Here is a 19,666-nt window from a genome sequence, read left to right as displayed (position 1 = left end):
GGATGTCTCGCACTGCGTGGTGGTAGCGCCCATTCTCCACGCCGTTGACCTCGTAGGCGTCGGCCAGCAGCCTGTTTCGGAGAAGGAGGGGAGTGGCGGGGGCGGGCATGGGGAGGGGGGGGTGGGGGGGGGGTGCCGGGGGGGGGGGGGGGGGGGTGGGGGGGGGGGGGGGGGGGGGGGGGGGGGGGGGGGAACCATGTGTGTCGGTCAGAGTCGGCGCTCTTGACCCCCTACAGAACCATGCCCAACACAAAGTGCATGGCATGCATACCCAGACACACAGTTCCCCCAAACTCCCTCCCCTCACCGTGGTCAAACAGCTGGCCTAGGGGGCTGGAGGAGCCGGTGCGCCGTGCCTGCTTGCCGTCCAGGCAGTCCATGTGCAGGTAGAAGAAGCCGGCAAAGGCCATCGCAAAGTACACCCAGGTGGGGACGGGGTCTGGGCGGTAGGGGACAGGGAGGTGGGGGGGAGGAGGATGGGGGGGGTGTCTCGGTGGGGCATTGCCTGGCGTCGCAGGTGCTCCTCCACCTTTGGCAAGCAGGCAGGGCACAGCTGCGCCACCCCTGCGTATCGGGCGTGGTGATGCATGGGCTTTGCCAGAGTGACTTCATCGCCCCCTCCACGCCCTCGTCGCTCACTCTGGAAGTCGGGGCTGTAGTAGGCGGAGATCAGGTTGGCCACCATCACCGAGCTCAAGCCGATGAGGGTGATCACATTGGGTGCCAGCCAGGTGGGAAGGCAGGACACCGCATCTGTGCGTTCTCGAGTGTGTGGGGGTTGCTCAGGTGTGAGAACCGATGCAGTACTCGCTGGAGCAGGCATGCAGCAACAGCTGCCGGCTCCCTTCCATTAGCGGTGGTCCTGCAGAGGTGTGGCAGGAATGCATTCCGATCCTGTAAACAACCCCATCCTCTCATGCACTCACAGTTCCAGAGGGGCTGATGCCAGTTGTCGAGGATCGTGTAGCCACCGGGCTTGTAGTGGTAGTGCTTGAGACCCGAGAGGGCCTGCTTGGAGAGGTACGGCATCGCCCTGCCTCGCACCTGACCACGAGGGCAACGCGTGAGATCTAATAAGATGGCCTCTTCACTGGCACTGCACGCACATGCACCCTCACCCGCACTTCACGGCGGGGCATGCACCACCTCCCGCACAGTTGCCATGCGTCCTATCCATTGTGCTCACCCACACCCTGTGCCCTATAGATCGCCGATTTCACGTCGATTCGCACCACAAAGTCAACAGATTGTAGTTCGTCGCAATGCAACATGGCAAAAATGCCAGATGCGTAACTCAGCCCAGATGCTTGGTTGCGCCGGTCCCGGGTCTCCGCACGATTCCATCCACGGTTTTGAACTCGGCAGCGCAAGCTCATGCAGCCACGACAATAACAATCGCCCCCAAAGACTCATTACAGCGTATGACACGGCATTACATGAATATATAGTCAGTATCAAGCGCATGCCATGTTCCCAACAAGGCTTTGCTGAGGTGGACTCGAGCACACCTCGACTGACATGGAGATGCACCACTCCATGTGCTGGGCAGTACGAGTCGCGGTCTGGATGCCGAGGCCGGGAGCTGGAGAATCCCCCGCGGCAGGAATGTGGCTAGCCAGTGACTGTCCGAGCAGTGTTCTGCAGTTGACCTTCGGGGCTGGACAAGCCCCGCACCTGGCCATAGACCTCAAGGCACACAAAGGCCTGCTGCAATGGTCCCTCACACCAGGGAACTTCGCCCTCCTGCACGTGTGCCCTGCACATTCTGTTCTTCATCAGAATGACAGCATGCCTGGTGCAAGGAGTGGACAGGGTGTCCTGTTCTTGAGTCACCAAGAAGAGCGTCAGAAACCCACCGTCTGCGCGCTTCGTTTCCAGGCACCCCAGGCCTGCAGGGAGTGCGCGGCCCTACTCCAGGTAACTGCTTCTCCATCTGAGGATGCAGCTAGGGCCAGGTTGCGTACAACGGTATCTCGAATTGGTACTCGGCCCCGTGCCTTAATTTCCGCGTGGCAAAGCCACCCACCCCCCCTTCTCCCCGAAAACCTCCCCACACCAGAGCATCAAGCTAGGCATGGTGTGCATGAAAGCAGGCGAGCGGGACAGTGCAACTCATCTGAGCATCACATTGGAGAGCTTCTTGGAACAGGCTGGAGACGATGACATTGCTGCTGCCATCCTGGTGGGTCACTCGGCTCACTGGATACTTGTTTCTGACCAGCATCACAAGCTCTAATCAGTACAAATCGAGGTATTACTCTCCCTGACATTCATCCTACATGCCATTTCATGTACAGGAATGCCTGTGCAAGCCTGGCTTCGATCGGCTGGTGGCGCATGTTGATCGGGTTTGGGGCCAGATTGAGGAGACTCTTTGTCCAGGTTCATCAATCCGAGCCCCGCCTCGTCTTCCGTGACCAAAGCTGATGCGAGGCAATCAGCGTGCTGCCCGTCCAAACTTTGACTTTGACAGCGGTTACACTTGACATACACACTTTATCCAGCTGTAAGATGCTCTGACGGTCATTGTTTCAGCGTGTGAGGAGTGTTTGAGCAGAATTCCCTTTTCCCCTTCCCGTGGAAGGCGAACACCGTGCTGATCCTTGCATGCGACAGTGCAATGCAGCGCTCTCCATCACACGATGAAGCCACTGAGTGAATGACTAGCAAAGCTTCAACCAGGCCGCGCATTCAACAGGCGAGCGGGCTTCAGTTCACTCGCACCTGCGCGCAGCAGCTCCGAAGTCAAGCCTAACACCCTCCAACTCGACGATCGGCGAAGGGAACCGCTTGCCGGCATGCCTCCCATGGACCTCACACCTGCGGAGAGGGATCAGGGGCGTCTCCAGCTGTGAGTTGCCCACTGCTCATCCTATAATGGGTGCTGGTGTGTCTCTCATTGCTGCCTTTTTTCCAGGGGTAACGGTGAGACGAACCCCTCCCCCACTCCCCGACCTTGCTTCCTCTGTGCAGCATGCAAGCCCTGCAGAAGATTGTGGGTGGCGATCAGGCTCGTGCGCAGAGCCTGGCCACTCGCACGGAGGAGAATATATATGAGAACACGGTCACTCGGGCGCAGTGGGGGCACCACATGTCCTCCAAGATCAACAGCATCCTTGCCAAGAACAACCAGGTGCGGGGGTGGTGCACTGGAGAGAGGCATTGGAGGGCTGCCACTGTGCAGGGCCAATGAGTCACGATTTGGTGGCCTGTCTTTGTCCACCAACTTTGCAGTTGTGCTGGAGGCACTGATGATGAGTTTGCAGGCTGGGTCAGTAACCTCACTGCTGCCCATCCACCCTTTCCTTTGCCGAGCCCAGGTGGCTGCTCGGTCCGTGACGCCGGCTCCGGCTCCTCAGGCCACTGCGCCCCAATACCAGCCGCAGCCGCAGGCGCAGCAGCAGTACCAGCCGCAGGCGCAGCAGCAGTACCAGGCGCAGGCGCAGCAGCAGTACCAGGCGCAGGCGCAGCCCCAGCAGCGGCAGCAGTATCAGCCCCAGTTGGCGCAGTACCCCCCGCAGCAGCAGCAGCAGCAGCAGCAGTACCAGGCGCAGCAGTACCCCCAGAGCGGCTACGCACCCGCCCAGGCCGCGGCGCACCAGTACCAGCCTGCTCCGCAGGCGCCCTACGCAGGCGTAGTCGATGCACGGTACCAGGGGTACGGCGGCGCTGCCCCCGCTCCCGGAACCGCATCGGCGGCGGCTCAGGCCCCGGCCAACCCTGGCGGGTACTACGATGCGCAGGCGGGCGCCTACCCTCCACAGGCGGCGGCGGCGCCGCCGCAGCAGGCCCAGTATGCGCAGCAGTACGATCCGCAGTACCGCGTGCAGGGGTACCCCGCCCAGCAACAGCCGCAGTATGGCGCCGCGCCGCAGGCCCAGGCAGCGCCCCGCACGCACCAGCACCAGCACCAGCAGCAGCAGCAAGGGGTTCCCCAGGGCGCGCCGGCGCAGCAGGCGGGGCCGGGAGCCTACCCCGGGGCGTACGGCGCCACGAAGCAGCAGTACGCCGGCGTACAGTACGCCCCGCAGGCGCAGTACCCCCATCTGCCCGTACAGCAGGCGCCGCCGCCGCAGCAGGTGCAGCAGGCCGCGCCGCAGTACCAGGTGACAGCGACGCAGTACCAGCCAGGCCCCCAGCCCCAGTACCTGCCCCAGAAGTCGGATTATCCGCCCAGCACCCTGCCACAGTACTCCGCGCAGCAGTCGCAGCAGGCCTCCCGCCCCCCGCCCATGCCCCTGCCCGCCACCCGGGCGGCGGCCACGGAGGCAGGGACGGGGGGCGGCCCCTCACCCGTCGCCGCCTACCGCCAGCTCCAGGCCATCGCCCGCAGGGAGCTGCTCAAGGTGAGGGCGGATTGGGCGTGGGGGAGGTCGATTGATACCTGACGTGTCGTTGAACATGTGTTTCCGTGCCCGAGTTTCGCCGCGGCCTGGCACCCGCCCACCAGTCGTCCAGCAATCTCCTCACCACCGTTGTTACCCGCCGTCCCCCTGGCACGCAGGACGCCAAGGCCCTGGTGGCCCGCATCGACAGCGTGGCCGCCTCGCGCTCCGGCGCACACAGCTCCTCTGCGACCATGCGTGAGACGCTGGCGCTGATGGAGGGTCCCGGCCTGCCGGACCCCGACATCGACGGCGCGGCCGTGGAGGCGCTGCGCAAGCGCCTGGCGGACATGAAGCAGTACGTGCGGCGGTACCAGTACGCCATGGCTGAGCGCGCCAAGCAGCAGCAGCAGCAGCAGCAGGGCGCGGCGGCGGCAGCGGCTGCGGCGCGACCGGCAGGGGACGCGGCGGCGGCCCAGGGCGGGCCGCCCTCGTCGGTGACGGTGGCGGCGGCGGCCGCCACACCAGGCCCCACCGCGACGATCTCGATGGTCGCGGCGGGCCGGCCGGCTGGCGGCACGGCCCAGGCCGCGCCGGATCCGGCGTCGACCTCGGCCGCCGTGGCGGCGGCGGCCGCCAAGCGCGCGGCGGCGTCGAGGGCGCGGCGCGAGGCAGAGGCGGCCGCCAGGGTCGTGGCCGTGGTGCCCCTGACCCCTGCCGAGCGCCTGGCGGCGGCCGTGGGCGACATGGACCGCAGCGGCGGGCCCGTGGCCGCGCGCTGCGTGGCCTCCGCCCAGCGCGTCAGGGAGCGGACGGGGGCTGGCGGCGGCGGCAGCGTCGGGGGGGCCGGTGCAGGTACGATCCGAGACGGCCTGCCTGTCGCCGCCGCCATCGTCCGGGTGCCCGCCGGTGCGGGCCGGGTCTTCCGCGTCGTGGACGGGGCTGCCGGAGGGCATGCGGGTGCGATCCCCCCCGCCACGGATGGTGCGGCGGCGAGCGGGGCAGATGCGGCGACCACAGAGCCGGGCATGGCGCCCGTCGCTCCCTCTCCCGACCCCGACCTCCGCTGGGCGGACACGCTGTGCGCGGAGGCGCAGGCGGCGGCGCGTGGCACGGCGCGGTTGCGTGTACTCGGCGCCGCCGCAAACGGGGCGGCGCTGGTCGCGTGCGAGCCCGCCGGCGAGGGCGCGGGGCGCTGGGCCACGCTGCGCCTGCGTTTGGAGCCGGGAGCGAGCTCCCCGCCCACGCCTGTCTTCGCGCCCGCCCCGGCCGGCGAGGAGGCCGCCGACGCGCGGCGGCGGGAGGGCGCCAAGGCGATGCTCCTGGCGGGCTGCGAGGCCCAGCAGCCCCCGACCCTGGCCCGGCTGTGCGAGCTGTGGAGCGGCGCCGTGGCCAGCCGAGCGTGATACTTGTCGGGTTGTGGGGAAGCATGCCGCTTCCGAACGCCGGCCTGTAAGACTGATCTGCGGTACCATACGATACCAGTGCCAAGGGCCAACTGGTCTTTGCTTGTGCTTATAAGGGGCATTGAGGAGCTGTCCTGGTTTGCCCGGGGGCATGTCAGTAAGTGAGTGAGAGAAGTGAGGCTCAGATCATAGTGCGATTGGGGACACGTGTCCGTGCTTTCGGTCGCCTGGAAATGCTCGAGACCCAGCACTGCATGCCAGGTTTCGAAGTCACTGCACATGCAGCCCGGACACAACATGCTCCATGCACACCGAATTACGGTCTGGGAGTGATGTAGCTGGACCAGCAGCCCGCCATCATGGCATCGGCGGTGCTGACCCCCCTGGTCACCCGACTGCTCCGGAGTTTTATTCGCAGCTCGGCGGAGAGCCGGGGCTCCACCCTGAAGGTCTCCTTCTCCTCGCGAGGCACCCTGCTCCTGCACAACCTGGAACTCGATCTGGATGCATTGGTGCCGGGGCTGAGGGTGCACAAGGCCCTGGCTAGGGCCCTGGAGATCACTATACCCTGGGCGGGCCTGTCCTCCCAGCCCATCCAGGTGGGTGCGGGACCCGCGGCATGACGAGGGGGGGAATGCGATCGGTTGTCCTTTGAGGAGCTTCGCCCCATGACAGGGCCTGCGTCATGCCCACCCACAGGTGGTGCTCACAGCTGTGGATATCGAGGTGGGGCCCGAGCCGGCCTCTGCTGATGCAGGGCCTGAGACCAAGGCCCAGCAGACCAATCTCGCCTCCCAGGCCCCCCATGAGGGAGGGCGGGGTCCTGGATGGCTGGGCGGGGCGCTGCAGGGCTGGCTGCTGCGCACGCTGTGCAACATGCAGGTGACGCTGAAGCACGTCTCGCTGGCCTGGGTCGGCGCGGATGGGGCGGTGGCGGCGCGCTGCGCTTTCCAGAGCCTGGAGTTCTATACAGACCCCAGCCTCGTGGCCGACATGGAGGTGAGGGTGGACGGGGTGGCCTCTGGAGCTGGCAAGCAGGCCTTCATGGAATGGGGCAGGAGGGGATGGCAAGACGGCCGTGTCAGCAGCCTTGCACAGTGTGGGCACTGCGTCACACCGCTGCATTCCTCAGCATGATGAAAGAATCTTTCGGATCCAGGGGGACGCAAGCCACTCCTCTGCGACCATGTACTTCACATTGGCATCTGCCCCATGTGCCCTACATTACCTTCTACCCCTCTAGGTACCGGAGGCGTGGCTGGGAAAGTGCCTCAGCCTCACAAACCTGTCGTTCAGCATGAGGGAGGCTAGCGGCGGCGTCCTGGGCCCCCTCTTGGTGCTTCCCCACGCAAGCCTGACCCTCAGCTCCCCCATCAATGCCTTCATCGAGGTACGGAGGGTGCGGGACTGTGATGTGGTCGTAAACATTTCCCTTAAAAATGCAATGTAACCCAACTGGATCAGCAGGATTTGAGGGTTTGGTGCTGCAGGGGCAATCTTTGCCGTCCATTTCATGCGGTATGCACGCTACAGCCCCCGCACCCCTCAGTGCAAGAGTACCCTGCGCTGCCGTCCTCTCACCGCAGGACTGGGACGAGGAGCGATGTGGCGACGACCCACTGCTGACTGAGCTGGTGCTGGAGCTCCAAGACCCCACCCTCAGCCTCACCGACGGGCAGCTGTGCACGCTGCGCACACTGTGCAGCGAATGCGCCGCTGCCTTTGAGCCCCGGGGGGAAAGCGTGCTGGAGCGGGAGGATTCACAGCCTCCTGCCAGGACTCTGTTGCGCGAGCAGAGTCTCAGCGACGGGAGTCGCGAGGAGAGTCTGCCTTTGATTCCTCCCATCGCGGGACCAGACCTAAAAAATCCACCAGGGGGAGTGGCCTCCCGCATGTGGGGGTACATTACCAACGAATCGGCAGCAGCAGCAGGTGAGGGAGGGAAAGCTCGATGATGAGGATGTGTGGACACACTGTGCGCATCAAATGTACAAGGGATCATTACACATTGTGTCTGTGTGATGCTCAAAGGCAATGGGCCAAGGTCCACGGCGGCTTCTTCCTGGCTGCCTCTTCCTACCCAATATTTGCATGCATGAGCTCCTAACGTATGTCCCGCTCCCGTCACGCCCGCTGCCTGGCTGCTCTTTTCCCCTCCCGCAGACCTGGGCCTGCCAGATGCTGCCTCGGTGGGCTCCCTGGAGGCAGCGTCCATCCTGGCAGCTTGGGCGCAGGTGGCCGCGCGCGTGGCATCCCGGGTCAAGGCCTCGCTCACGATGCAGGGTGAGGGGGGGTGCCTGACTACTGGGTGCAGATTGCTTGGCGCTGGAGTGAATGATTACGTCCATTGTTTCAGGAACAAGGCCAGGTATTACGCTGAGTAGCCCTGAGGTTTTCCAATCAACCCTCCAACACTGCTTACAGCCATCCACGCGTGCTTTGGGGTATCGGCGGTCCGCCCCGCAGCTGCAGCACAGCCGGCGCCAGCCCCTGCCCCGGGCGATGTGGTGTTGCGCATGGGCCAGGGGGTGCGCACGAGGCCCCTGCACCGCAGGACGACCAGCGCGGAGGAGCCGGCCCCGCCCCCGCCCGCGCCCCTGTGGCAGGCGCGGGCGGGGGGCCTGCGGATTGCCGCGCTCTGGCTGGCCGGGCGCGTGGAGGGCGCCAGCGCCGAGCTGGGCGCGTTGGCGCTGCGCTGCGCCGTCGATGGCGTCGCGAACGGCCGATTGCAGGGCGGCGCGGCGGCCGCGCATCCCGACGGCACCGCCGGTCCTGTCTGGGACGAGGTCCTGGCACTCCGGCCGCCGCAAGGTTCAGAAAATGAGATCCGGGGCCAGCGGGGCGCGGCGGTGCGGGCCCACTTCCAGTCGCTGTCCGGGGACGGTGCGGCGCCGGCAGGGCGGGAGGCATCCAAAGAGGCCCGGGGGACGAGCTTGACCCTGGAGGCGGGACGCCTGCTGCTGGCCGGCTCGCCCACCGCCCTCGCCGCCTTGGGCCGGGTCGCAGCGGCGCTGCGTGGAGAAGCCCCTGCGCCCAGCGGCGGCGGGGGTTGTGGTGCGAGGAGCGACGGGAATGGAAGGGCTGACACTGCCCTGTCAGATGAGTGGCCGGATGCAGAGGTGCCGCGAGATGCGGCGCATGGCAACACCGCGATCTGGCCATGCACGGGTGGCAGCCTGGCCCTGTCCCAGGTGCAGCTCGTGTGGGGGCTCCCCGCCGCCTGGATCCTGCTGGAGAGTAGCTGCCTGCAGGTGCGTGTCCGGGGCGAGGTCTGCGCTGACGTCTTGGGGGTTATCCTCGGTACGTGAGTTGTGGCTTCCAACACCTCCTGCCTCCACCTGGCCACCATTGCCTTGCCTGCATGGATGGGGCAGGGTGGCGGCAGGCACCTTGAATGGGAGCATCGAGACTCCCCCTCTGCCAACCCCCCCATTCAGGTCAACATCGGCGGTGACGAAGACGCCGATGGTAGACTTGGCGATGCCCCCAGCCAAGCCGCCGCGAAAACCAACCTCAAGGCAGCTTCCTCCCAGCTGCCCGTCATGCGCCTGGAGGTGCCCGTCACGCGGCTCTGCGTCGTGCCCAGACTGCGCGAGCCCTGCGCAGACTCGGCGGGGAGCGGCGCAGAGTCCCTGGACGCATCCCCCAGCCTGCTGACCTCTGCGCTGGTGCTGGAGGCCTGCGTGAGGGGGATGCACCTCGTCAGCGCCGCCACGTCGCCCCTGCTCCTGACTGCCAGCGCGGCCCAGCTGGCCGCTCTTGCCGGCAACCACCCAGACGAAGTATACATGGTCCCTGGCAAGAATGTGTTGGCCGACGGCGCACAGCACACCACCACACATTCTTTCCCGCTCTCGGTCTGGGACCGGCCCTGGCTCGAGACCCTGCAGCTGCAGCTGGACGCCGCGCGGCTCGAGGCCGTGGAGAGCGATTCCAACACAGGTGCTGGGGCCCTAGGCTCCCTTCCTACGCAGCACAGGCTGCAGCTGCGGAGCGCAGGCATCACGGCGACGCTGGCCGAGGGCCTGGGCGCGCTGGAGGCCCGCCTGAGCGGCGGCATCGCCCTGGAGATGCCCGGTCGGGCGCTGGCGGCGCCTGCTGCGGCGGATGGGAGTATCAGGGGCGAGGCGGGGGCCGGTGACGGATCTGCCGCAGGACAAACAAGCGGGGCTTCCGGTGCAGGCAGCTCATATCATGAGCCAGGGAGCACGTGGAGCGTGGCCGTCCCCGCTTCCAGCCTTGTGCTGTCGGGACCCCCGGGGATTGAGGGTGGCACCCAGGCACAGCTGCTGACCCTTGGCCCGGGGCGCGTCCGCTGCAACCGCGACGGCGCCCTGGCCGTCGAGGTGGAGAGCGCGCGAGGCACCCTGCCGCGGTCTGCCGCCGAGCGCCTGGCCCACGCCGGCCTGGCGCTGAGCCGCCGCCCGGCCCTGGCGCGGCGGGCAGGAGGACCGGCGCCCGGCGCGCCAGTACAGGCTCCGCGGCCCGGCCCGCCGACGCCCTCGCCCCCGGCGGGAACCCCCTCCACCCAGTCCTCCCTGCACCTGGGTCTTTTCGAACTGGAGCTGCAGCCCGAGGGCAGTGGGCTCCAGGGAGTGCGCCTGGCGGCGCAGGCCTGCTGCGTGGGTTGGGGCGCCGGCACCGAGGTGAGACTGCTGACTTGTGTATGTGTTGGATCGTCGGAGGTACAGGTACACATTCAGTGACGCATGCCTGGTGCAAAGTTTTCCAGGCACCCAAGGGTCGACCTCTCCTGGCTGGTGCCGGATCGGTGATTCAAGCGATCGCCTCGCAGCCAGCCCACCCCCAGCCCCTGTACACTCCCTGGATCCCACTTTGCCTCCCGCCCAAACAGGTCACCCTGGGCAGGCTGGCTGCCGACCTGGACCTGGGCGCCGCAGAACCGCACCGCGCCCTGCTGCGTGTCGCCGCCCACTCGTCCGGCGCGCCCGCGCTGCGCCTGCTCGCCAGCTCCGACTGGGAGCACAGCGGGCTGGGCGTGCACCTGGGCGGCGTGGACGTGGCGCTGACGCGCGCCGCGCTGACGGCGTGCCGGGGCTGGGCTGAGGCCCTCGCGCCGGTGGACGACCCCCCGCCCCTCCCGGCCTCGGCCTCGCACCTCCGCGTCTCCTGCGACAGGCTGGACCTCAGCCTCAGCACGACTGCAGGCTTTCAGGAGCAGGAGGGCGGGACGGATGGCAGATGCGATGCCCTGCCCTCCAAACTCAACGCCTGCACCGTCCGGTTCCAGTCGGACAAGCTGGCGGTGACCCTGGTATCCACCCCCGCCAGCGAGAACCGCCCCTGGATGCCGGCGCACACCAGCGTAAGCCAGGCGGACGCCACGGTGCTCGCCTCCCAGCTGACCCTCTCGTACCCGGGTGCGCTGGGTGTCGGTGGCTTGTCAATTTGTTCTATGATGCTTCAGTTGCCAGGGGTGTGCGGGGTGAGGCCTGGGTGGGTTCAGCCGGGGCGTTCGGGTGTGGCAGGGGAGATCAAGCTAGCCATCCCTCGCCCAAACACCCTGATCAACAACCGCCCCGACCACCACCGAGCTTCCATGCCCACAGAAACCGCCTTCCAACACGGGTGCGCAGGAACACGACCTGGCCAGCGGCACATGGCCCTGCTGCTGGCCCCCACCGACCTGCGGCTGGAGGCCGGGGTCTGGCCGCTCGGGCCCCGCGCCGTCCAAGTGCACGCCGGCGACCTCACCTGCGCCCTGTCGTGGCGGGACCTGGAGGTCCTGGCTTCGATGGCAAGGGCCCTCGGGAGGGGTGGTGAGGGGGCCATGGAAGCGGGGCGAAGCGGGGACGAGCCGGCCGGGGGAAGCGAAGACATGGTGCCATCGAAACGTGATGGTGACCCGGCGGCCAGCGGCTCAGGCTCCTCGGCGGCCGACAGCTTGGACGATCTGACGGCCGGGCAGGTTGCCGTGGCGGCCTGCGCCGGGCGCGAGATCCTGCCCTCTCAGATCCAGGTGCGGGGGCGGTGGATCTTGTGTGGGGATGCACGCGCGCACGTGAGCACCGTCCAGGATCTCTCTCCGCATTGATTCGAGGGCTGGCGTGCCCTGTCCAGGGAAGCAGGGTTTGCGTTTGGCCCCATCGCCACGCCCCCTGAAGCATCAGTTCGTGCCTGTACCCTGTTGCACCCCTCGCCAGGGATGGAGCGTGGAGATGGAGGACGCCACAGCACAGCACCACCTCCTCTGGCGCTACCCCCGGCCGCGCCGCGTGGCCTGCCTCACCTTTCGGGCCCAGGTGCGGCTGCCACGCTGGGCGCTCCTGGGTGGGGGTTGAACTCCATGAGGGGTCCCTGCACGGGATGCACACGTCGGGTTCAAGGTGTGGCTGCGCGGAAAAGATGCCGGAGCAATCTTCATGAGCACTCCTTCCACTCTCACATTCCTTGGCAGGCGTCGCACGTGGTGCACGCCGCCTTTGGCCTCACCGCCTACGACCCCGGGCTCCCCGCGCAAAGTGAGGAAAGCAAGAATGCCATCCCGCTCCGCCTGGAAGCCCTGGGTGACGACGACGGCTGCAGCTGGAGAATAATAGCCGCTCAACCAGCCCTGCCCGCCCAGTGCCACCAGCTGTGCTGGCGGGGCCCTCTCAGCCCGCATGCCCTGCTCCCCTCCCTGCGCATCAACCCGCTGGGCATCGATTCGGTGGATCCACTGCCCCCGCTCAGCGCGCAGACGAGCCTCGCACTGCGAGCTGGCCGCCTGGCAGTGGCACTGCACGAGTACGGCCCGGAGGGGCGGCCTCCACTGACTTCCATCTACGCCTCGGGCTTGGAGGCCGGCTGGCACGCCTTCCCCGACGGCGCCTGGGCGGCCAGGCTGGGCGGGGAGGTGAGTGTGCACCTGACGGAGCCGACCACCCTCACACCCGCGCCCCTGGTCGAGGCCTGCATGCTGAGAATCCGGCTGGACCGAGGCGCAGAGGGGAGCCCATGCGGGGGGGGGGAAGAGCAGGACGACGTCGACACGGATGACGGTGTCCTCACGCCGCGCTGGCAGCAGGGACCCAGACAAGCTCCGTCACAGGGGCCGGGCGAGAGGAACACCCCCTGTACTTCACAGCCCGACGCCGCCCTCCCCCTGGACGTGTGCGAGCTGCCGCTGTCTTGCGAGGCGCCTCAGCAAGGGCGCACCAGCCTCCACGTCTCCGCCACCACCGCCCTGCGCGTCAACGCCTGGCAGTGGACGCCGTCGGCGCTGAGCCGGCTGTCGGGCCTGCGCCGCGCCCTCCCGCCGGCCCTGGTCCTGACCAACGCCACGCCCGTGGCTGTGGTGGTGCGGCAGGCGGGGGCCGAGGGTGCACATTTACTGGGGAGCGGGGAGGAGGCGCCCTTCGCCTGGCCCCTGCCGCCCGCGGTGGTGCCGGGCGCCCGCCGCCGACTGCAGCTGGCCGCGGCAGGAGCGGCGTACCACAAGGGAGCCGCGCCCGCCCCTGGCCCTGAGACTGCCCGCTGGAGCGAGCCCGTCGATGTGAGTACTGGTTGCAGGACGGCCATGCACTGGCTGATGGTGGGGGGGTGCGGGTTCCGACTGCGCCTGGTCTTGCCGGTGGCGATGGCTGCTGAACCCCCTGGTGCACGTGCATGTCCTCAACCACCCATGCCTTGCCCCACCCCCTCCCCTCAGACCGTCACGTGCGGGGAGGAACCCGTCTGGGTCCCGCATCCATCCTCGCCATCCGCCCACCTCGGCCTCCGCGCCCGCGTCGCGGCGGGCGAGGGCGCGGCGCGGCGCGTGACGCTGCGCCCCGGCCTGTGCGTCGCCAACGCCAGCAGCTGGACCCTGGTGGGCCTGCTGGAGGGCGGGGTCGCTGTCGAGCAGGCCGGCGCGGAGGCAGGGCGCGGCGGGCCCTGGCTGCGGATCGACCCCGGGTCGTCCAGGGGCGCGATCCTGACCCTGGGCGCCGCGGGGCCCTCGCCCAGCCTCCGGGTCTGGCTGGGGGGCGGGAGGAGGGAGGCGCTGGATCTCACTGGGAGCGACGATGGCGAGGACCGCGGATCCCAGGTGCGAGGTGCACTGGTGGTGGTGACCGCAGGTGGCCGGGTCGCCAGGATGCGGGCGGGGTGGATGAATGCATGCGAACATGACGCCCAGGATCCCGCCAAGCACCCCACACAACACGACCACCAGGTGCTCCTGCCGGACGCCAGGGTGCAGCCCCAGCCGCCCCCGCCCGAGCTGGCGGCCGCCTGCGCGCCCGTGGGAGCGCTGCTCGCCGGCGTGCGGTGCCGCGGGGGCGTGGGCGGCGTGACCCTGGCGGCCCCGGCCCGCCTGCGCAACGGCCTGGGAGTGCCCGTGCGAGTCCGCCCGGTGGGGGGGCCCAAAGGCCACCGCGGCGACGCGGTCCGTGTGCTTGACCCCGGCGCGAGCTGCGACCTGGCGGTGGTGCCGGTCGGCGGCGTCGCCTGCGTGGTCGAGAGTGCAGCCTCTGATCCTCAGCCGCCGGGCGGCGCAGGACCGGGGTCGGCAGGGGGCGAGCAGGACCGGGGCGCGCCTGCGCTTGTCGCCACCCCCAGCCTGGCGCTCGTCTTCCCTCCGCTGCTGCCCAGCGCGGGCGGCCCGCAGCCTGTCGCGCCCAGCGGCTCGCCCCTGCGCACGCCGCCCTCGATGGGCGGCTTTCGATCTGGCGGCGCGACCCCGGCGTTCGTGCCCCCGCCCGGCTTTGCGGCGCGCGTGCACCTGGGGAGCACTCCCAGCTCCCCTCCAGCCCCCGCGCCATGCCAGCTGGCCACGACCTGTGCCCCCGGCCCGCTGGGCGTGGCGGCGCTGGTGGTCACGCTGCTCCCCCGCTTCTTCCTGCACAACCTGCTGGGCGCCGAGGCCGCGGCCTGGGGCTGCGGCCTCGGGGATGGCAGTGCTGCTGCTGCTGCGAGTGCCGGCATCGTGAGACCAGGCGCCCCATTCCTGCACCCCAGCGCCAGCGCCGTCCTCGCCTGCGACAGCGACGATCCCCCGGAGTCCGACGCCCCCGCGCCGCCCCTCGGCGCCCTGCAGATCGTCGTGAGGGGGCCGGGCGGCCTGGTCTGCCGCAGCGAAGCTGTGTCGCTGGCTGAAGCAGGTGGCGAGCGGAAGGGGCCCTGGACGCGGCGCCTGGTGCTGACGTCAGACACTGATGGGGCGGGCGCGACGGCGCCCGCCCTGGAGCTGCACGTGCTGCTCAGTCTGTGGCGTGAGGACCACCACGGGGCAGGTGGGGAGGGCGGTGAAGAGGACAGAGGGAAAGTGGTCGTCTGTGAAGGCTGTTCAAGAGGGCGCGGGCCTGTGCCACCGTCTGAGTGCTGGGTGGTTGCTACCCCTGCAGCGCCCACCTGCATACTTCCAGTCACGCCGTCTCCTGAAAGCCACACCTCAACGCCCACACAAACACACACACACCGCCATCGCCGCGCAGCCGTGGTGTGGCACGCCAGCCTGGCGCCCGCCCTGCACGTGAGCAACGCATCGGAGGAGGCGCTGGAGGTCCAGGCCGAGGGCGCCGTGGTCGATTTCAGCGCAGGGGGATCAGGCGACGGCCGGGCAGGCCCATGGCAGCGATGCTTGGCGCCGGGCGAGACGCAGGCCCTGCTGCTCGGCGCCCCGCGTACGCCCGGCGGGGGCGACGGGTTCTTCGGCCCGCGCCTGCGCTTCGCGCGCTCCGCCCCACACGGACCCCTCTGGGGCCCCGCCATCTGCGCATCTCATGCCCTGGGCCGCCAGCGCATGCACCTGCTCGGGGCCTGCGACGAGGCTGGCGGCGAGGGCGCCAGAGCGCCGCTGATGGCCAGCTGGAGGGTGGTGGAGGTGGGGAACAGGAGCCACCTGATCGTCTTCAGGTGGGCTTTTGGCGGGGAGTTTTGATGGCAGGGGGGCACGAAGTCTGTGGGCTGTCGCTGAGGGAGCTGGTGGGCATGGATGGGAGCGAGCGCCAGCCACTGCCAGCGCTGGGAGTGCTACAGGGCGCTGCCATGTGCGTGGGCGGGCTTCCTTGGTCCATGCAATTCCAACACCCCTCCCCATCCCTCCGACAGGGACCGCCAGCCGCCGGGTGTGCTGTGCAATGCCACCTCTGAGACACTGGAGGTGGGCATCTTCCTCGCTCCCTCGGAGTCGAAGGCAGGTCACTCTCGCCCTTCCCTGCCCCACACCGTTTTCCAGGTCAGCAAACCACTGCTTGGGAGTGTGGGATTCTGTGTGGCATGAAGGGGTAAGCTGCTTTGGGTGGCATGGGCTCCTCCGTGCGCTTCCCGAGCTGCATCAGGGCAGCCTGCTCTCTTGAGGATGCACATGCGATGATGGCAGTACCCCTCGCACCGGATCGGCAGATTCCGCCCGGGGAGGAAGTCGAGGCCGAGCTACTGCCTCACTGGCTGGCCCGGCCAGGGGAGCTCAGGGCTGGGTCCGGCCAGGGACCCCTGTCCCCAAGGTGCGGGGAGGGGGGGGGGTTGACGGAGGGTGTGAGCGAGAGGAGATCGGGGGGTTCCTGGAGATTTTGAACAGAGTAGGCCGGAAAGCTTATAGGAGGCATTCCCCTTCCTGGTCCACATGAGCCTGCTCCTCCAACCAGCTAATGAGCGGGCACTGAACCCTTCACAGGCGCGATGCTGCTGCCACCGGACCCAGCGGCACGGCCTGGGACGACAGCGAGGACGAGGACGCGTTTCTGGACTGCCTGCAGGCGTGGGAGGCGGCGCCCGGCGGCGGCGCGGCGGACACCCAGTCACCACCGAAAGGCAGCAGAAAGGATGCGCGGCTTCCGCTGCTTAAAATCAGGAGGGCCGAGTCCGGGGACCCTTGGGCGCACCCGCTCCTGCTGCGCCCGGGCCGGCACGAGCTGGCGCGGGGCTTGACCGTCGACGTCGCCCGGCGCTGCGCGGGGCTGCGCGTCGCGTTTTGCAGCGCCCCGGCCTCCCTGCCTCCAAAGGCGCCGCCGTGCCAGCGTCTGCATGCCGATCTGGCGCTGGCCGGCCTGGAGCTCTGTCTGTGGGACGACGAGCGCGGTCTGCTGGCGCCCCCGCCGCGGCGCTGCGAGGGCGCCGACTCCCGTCACAGCGCCGGCCGGGAGGTCGCGGCGCTGGCGCTGCGCGGCCTGCGCCTGCGCGCTGACCTGGCGCCCTGCCTCCGCGGCGAGGGCGTGGAGGTGGCCGCCGACCTCGCCTGCCGCGCGCTGCAGCTGGACGCTTTGGCTGGTGAAGGACGGACCATGCCCGTCCTGCGCACCGCGCCTGTGCGAAGTTTGACCCGCGCCTATGACGCCGGGCGCGGCTCTGGAAATCTTGGCGGCGGCACGGCCTCCGCCTCTCTCCGCGACGCGCCGTGGGCGCACATCTGCGTCAGGCACGTGCCGGGCGCGCCACCGCTGGCCCCCAGCTTTCGCAACGCCTGGGTGCAGGACGCGCGCTTGGCGCTGCCGCCCCTGGCCGCCGCCGTCGACGACGGGGTGGTGGCCTTTGCGCGGCGCGTGCTGGGGTCGTTGGAGGCTGGTGAGGCCGAGCACGGCGACGCGAGTCTGGGGTTCGAGGACTCGACCACCCCGATGTCGCCCAGCGGCGCCCTTCGTCGAGCCCTGACGGCCGAGGCGGCGGGGGCGGCGGCCAGCCGCCTCTACGTGGCGTCCTGCATGGTGCAACCGATCTCTGTCCTCCTGGACGTGCACCTGGCGGCGGGGACAGCTGGCATCCCCGTGGCGTTGGACACGACGAGGTGCCTGGATGATGGAACAGTTGGGTTGGGGGCTTGACTGGTTGGGCAGGGCACGGGGGCTTGCCGGGAGGCAGGAACGTGGATGGGAGGGCCTCCGGACCCGAGGAGGATGGAGCACCATTCATGACAAGGCAGGGATCCGCGTGCTTGGGCGGTGGAGAGTGCAGGCCGGTGGCGCCCCCGCTGGCACCCGTGGTTTTTAGGCTCATTGCCCCGTGACCATCCTGTGCACCGCATGAACCTCATTCCATGCAACCCTCCCCGCCTTCCCCAAAGCTCCACACGTTCCACACCCCCTCAATCCCACAGCGCCCCGCTTTCCTTCTCCGCCCTGGCGATGCGCGACGCGCTCTTCCGGCCGCACGTGCTGGCTCGGGGCCTGGCGGCGCATGCGCTGGCGGAGGCGCTGCTGGGCGCGCCGCGCATGCTGGGCTCCTTGGCCCTGCTGCTCAACCCCGCGGGCCTTGTACGCTCCTTGCAGGAAGGCGTGGGCGACCTGGTGGGCCTGCCATGGGCGGGGCTCAGCCAGGGCTCGGCGAGCATGTTCCTGGCGGGGCTGGGTCTGGGGTCTGCCTCCCTCCTCCGCAACCTGTCGGGTGGGTTTGAGAGGGGGGTGGGGTTGGGGGTGATTTAGCGGACAGGAGGGGAGGGTTGGTGGGTGGGGTGACGCAAGGGACTTACGCTGCCAGGCGGGAACAGGCAGGGAGGTGGTGCATGAGAAGCATGGACTCCTGAGCACGGAGCAGTATGGAGTCGCACAGATCTCTCGAGCCACCCATGGCGGGCACTGAGTCCGGTTCTGCTCCCAACAAAACACCTCCCCCCCACACTCCAATTCCCAGGCTGGACCTTGATGTCTGTCAGCGGGTTCTCCTACGCGGTGGCCCGGGCCGTGGACGGGCCGCCGGGCGAAGCGGCGGCGATCGGCGGCGGGTGGCGCGGCGGCGCCAGCCCCGCGCCTGCGCCGCCTCCCTCCGCCCTGGCAGCCCTGGGTCGCAGCATGCTGGCCCCCCTCAGCGGCGCGCTGGGCCTGGTGGGCGCGGCGGCCGCCTCCATCGCCAGCAGCGCTGGGTTGAGCGACGAGCCCGTCGCGCTGCGCGCGCTGCGCTGGGCCGTGGCGCTCGGGGCGGCGACGGACGGGGCCGACGAGAGGCGGGCAGAGGCCTGCGGCGCCGTGGCCTGCTGCCCCGCAGGCCTGCCGGGTGGGGCGCCAGGGAGCGCCGGGTCTCCACCACACAGGCTGCTGCTGCACCTCCCCCTGGTCGAGGCGAGGCTGGACGACGAGGCGCTGCCCTCGCCCGTCCTGCTGCTCACCGCGCGCTCGCTGACCCTGGCCTCTGACTGGGGCCTGGGCAGGCAGACGTGGACAGTGCAACTCTCAAACTGTCGGGTGGAGGCCAGCGCCGCACGCCGCAGCACGCGCGTCCTCCTCGCCGACGCGGGGGGCGGGGGGCGGGCGTGCCTGACCCTGGACGACAGCGGGCGGGGGGTGCTGCTCCCGCTGCTGACCAGGCTGTGCGACGCTGCCGCCACCGCTGAGCCGGGGCCGGGCCAGCCCCAACGTGCGCGAGGCATGCGCCTCGAGCCTGCCGCACCACGCAAACAACCCACAGATCGGCCAGCGACTGTGAACCCCTGCTAGCCTCATCACAAACTTGCATCTGGTTTTTGCTCTCTCCATACCCACTCCCTCTGCTAAAATCTTCCTTTGCACGAGGTCTGGCAGGCAGCTGACGAAGGGGGGGGGGGGCGTGTAGGATGGCAGCCCGGACGCGCCGGAACAATGGGGCCAATGTGTTCAATGGACGGGAGGAGCGAGGGAAGACCAAAAGGCGATGGCGTGCCAATGCGGGGAGGCGCACCCAAGGGGGGCGTGGGCGCCCAAAGGAGGAGGGGAGGGGTGACCAGGGTATGTCTGGAATGTGACACCCGGGCACAGGCCCCTCCACGAGGAAACATCCCTCGACTAAAGGCTGGGCTGCGGAGTCATGCTGGGCGACTTGGCACCGGTGCGCCTCTTTGGAGAGTAGAGCCCGCTCTGCTGCATTGACCCTGGGGGTAGGGGGCGCCCGGGGTGCGGGGGTGAGCGCGGAGGGCAGGCGCCGGGGTGGCGGGGGACGGGCAGGGGTGCAGGGGTGCGAGGCAGGGGGCATGGGGGCGGGGGGAGGGCAAGCATTCGCCGCTCGGCAGGGCGCAGCGAAGGCCGCGCCGACGGCCCCGGCCGCATGAGA

General features: G+C 68.9%; 3 protein-coding genes across 3 annotated transcripts in view; 1 reads left to right on the top strand and 2 right to left on the bottom strand.

Moving 5' to 3' along the window:
• Window positions 1-1,029, bottom strand: part of F751_0725 (Zinc finger CCCH domain-containing protein 21) — a gene marked incomplete at both ends in the record, with an annotated part of 13,352 nt that extends 12,323 nt beyond the window's left edge. Inside the window, 3 exons of the mRNA XM_011401439.1 lie at window positions 308-439; window positions 640-753; window positions 927-1,029. Coding sequence (XP_011399741.1) covers window positions 308-439; window positions 640-753; window positions 927-1,029 — 349 coding nt within the window. The remainder of the gene's footprint in view (window positions 1-307; window positions 440-639; window positions 754-926) is intronic.
• A 210-nt stretch (window positions 1,030-1,239) lies between these two features.
• F751_0724 (hypothetical protein) lies at window positions 1,240-1,464 on the bottom strand (the record flags this gene model as incomplete). Its single annotated transcript, XM_011401438.1, has 1 exon — window positions 1,240-1,464. The coding sequence occupies one exon, from the start codon at window positions 1,462-1,464 to the stop codon at window positions 1,240-1,242; it is 225 nt and encodes a 74-aa protein (XP_011399740.1).
• Window positions 1,465-2,974: 1,510 nt separating this feature from the next.
• Window positions 2,975-19,066, top strand: F751_0723 (hypothetical protein; the record flags this gene model as incomplete). Its single annotated transcript, XM_011401437.1, has 28 exons — window positions 2,975-3,133; window positions 3,621-4,346; window positions 4,505-4,687; window positions 5,048-5,575; window positions 6,070-6,330; window positions 6,431-6,730; window positions 6,975-7,121; window positions 7,318-7,555; window positions 7,895-8,014; window positions 8,156-8,259; window positions 8,464-8,982; window positions 9,169-10,077; window positions 10,264-10,377; window positions 10,587-11,112; window positions 11,329-11,711; window positions 11,896-11,994; window positions 12,150-12,587; window positions 12,819-13,226; window positions 13,383-13,390; window positions 13,532-13,760; window positions 13,887-14,946; window positions 15,148-15,568; window positions 15,764-15,890; window positions 16,058-16,158; window positions 16,329-16,412; window positions 16,506-17,435; window positions 17,745-17,901; window positions 19,049-19,066. The coding sequence occupies 28 exons, from the start codon at window positions 2,975-2,977 to the stop codon at window positions 19,064-19,066; spliced, it is 9,297 nt and encodes a 3,098-aa protein (XP_011399739.1).
• Between the last annotated feature and the right edge of the window lie 600 nt (window positions 19,067-19,666).

Source organism: Auxenochlorella protothecoides (genome assembly GCF_000733215.1).
Source record: "Auxenochlorella protothecoides strain 0710 unplaced genomic scaffold scaffold111, whole genome shotgun sequence".
NCBI classification, from domain to species: domain Eukaryota; kingdom Viridiplantae; phylum Chlorophyta; class Trebouxiophyceae; order Chlorellales; family Chlorellaceae; genus Auxenochlorella; species Auxenochlorella protothecoides.
This window is presented reverse-complemented; position numbering and strand designations above follow the sequence as displayed.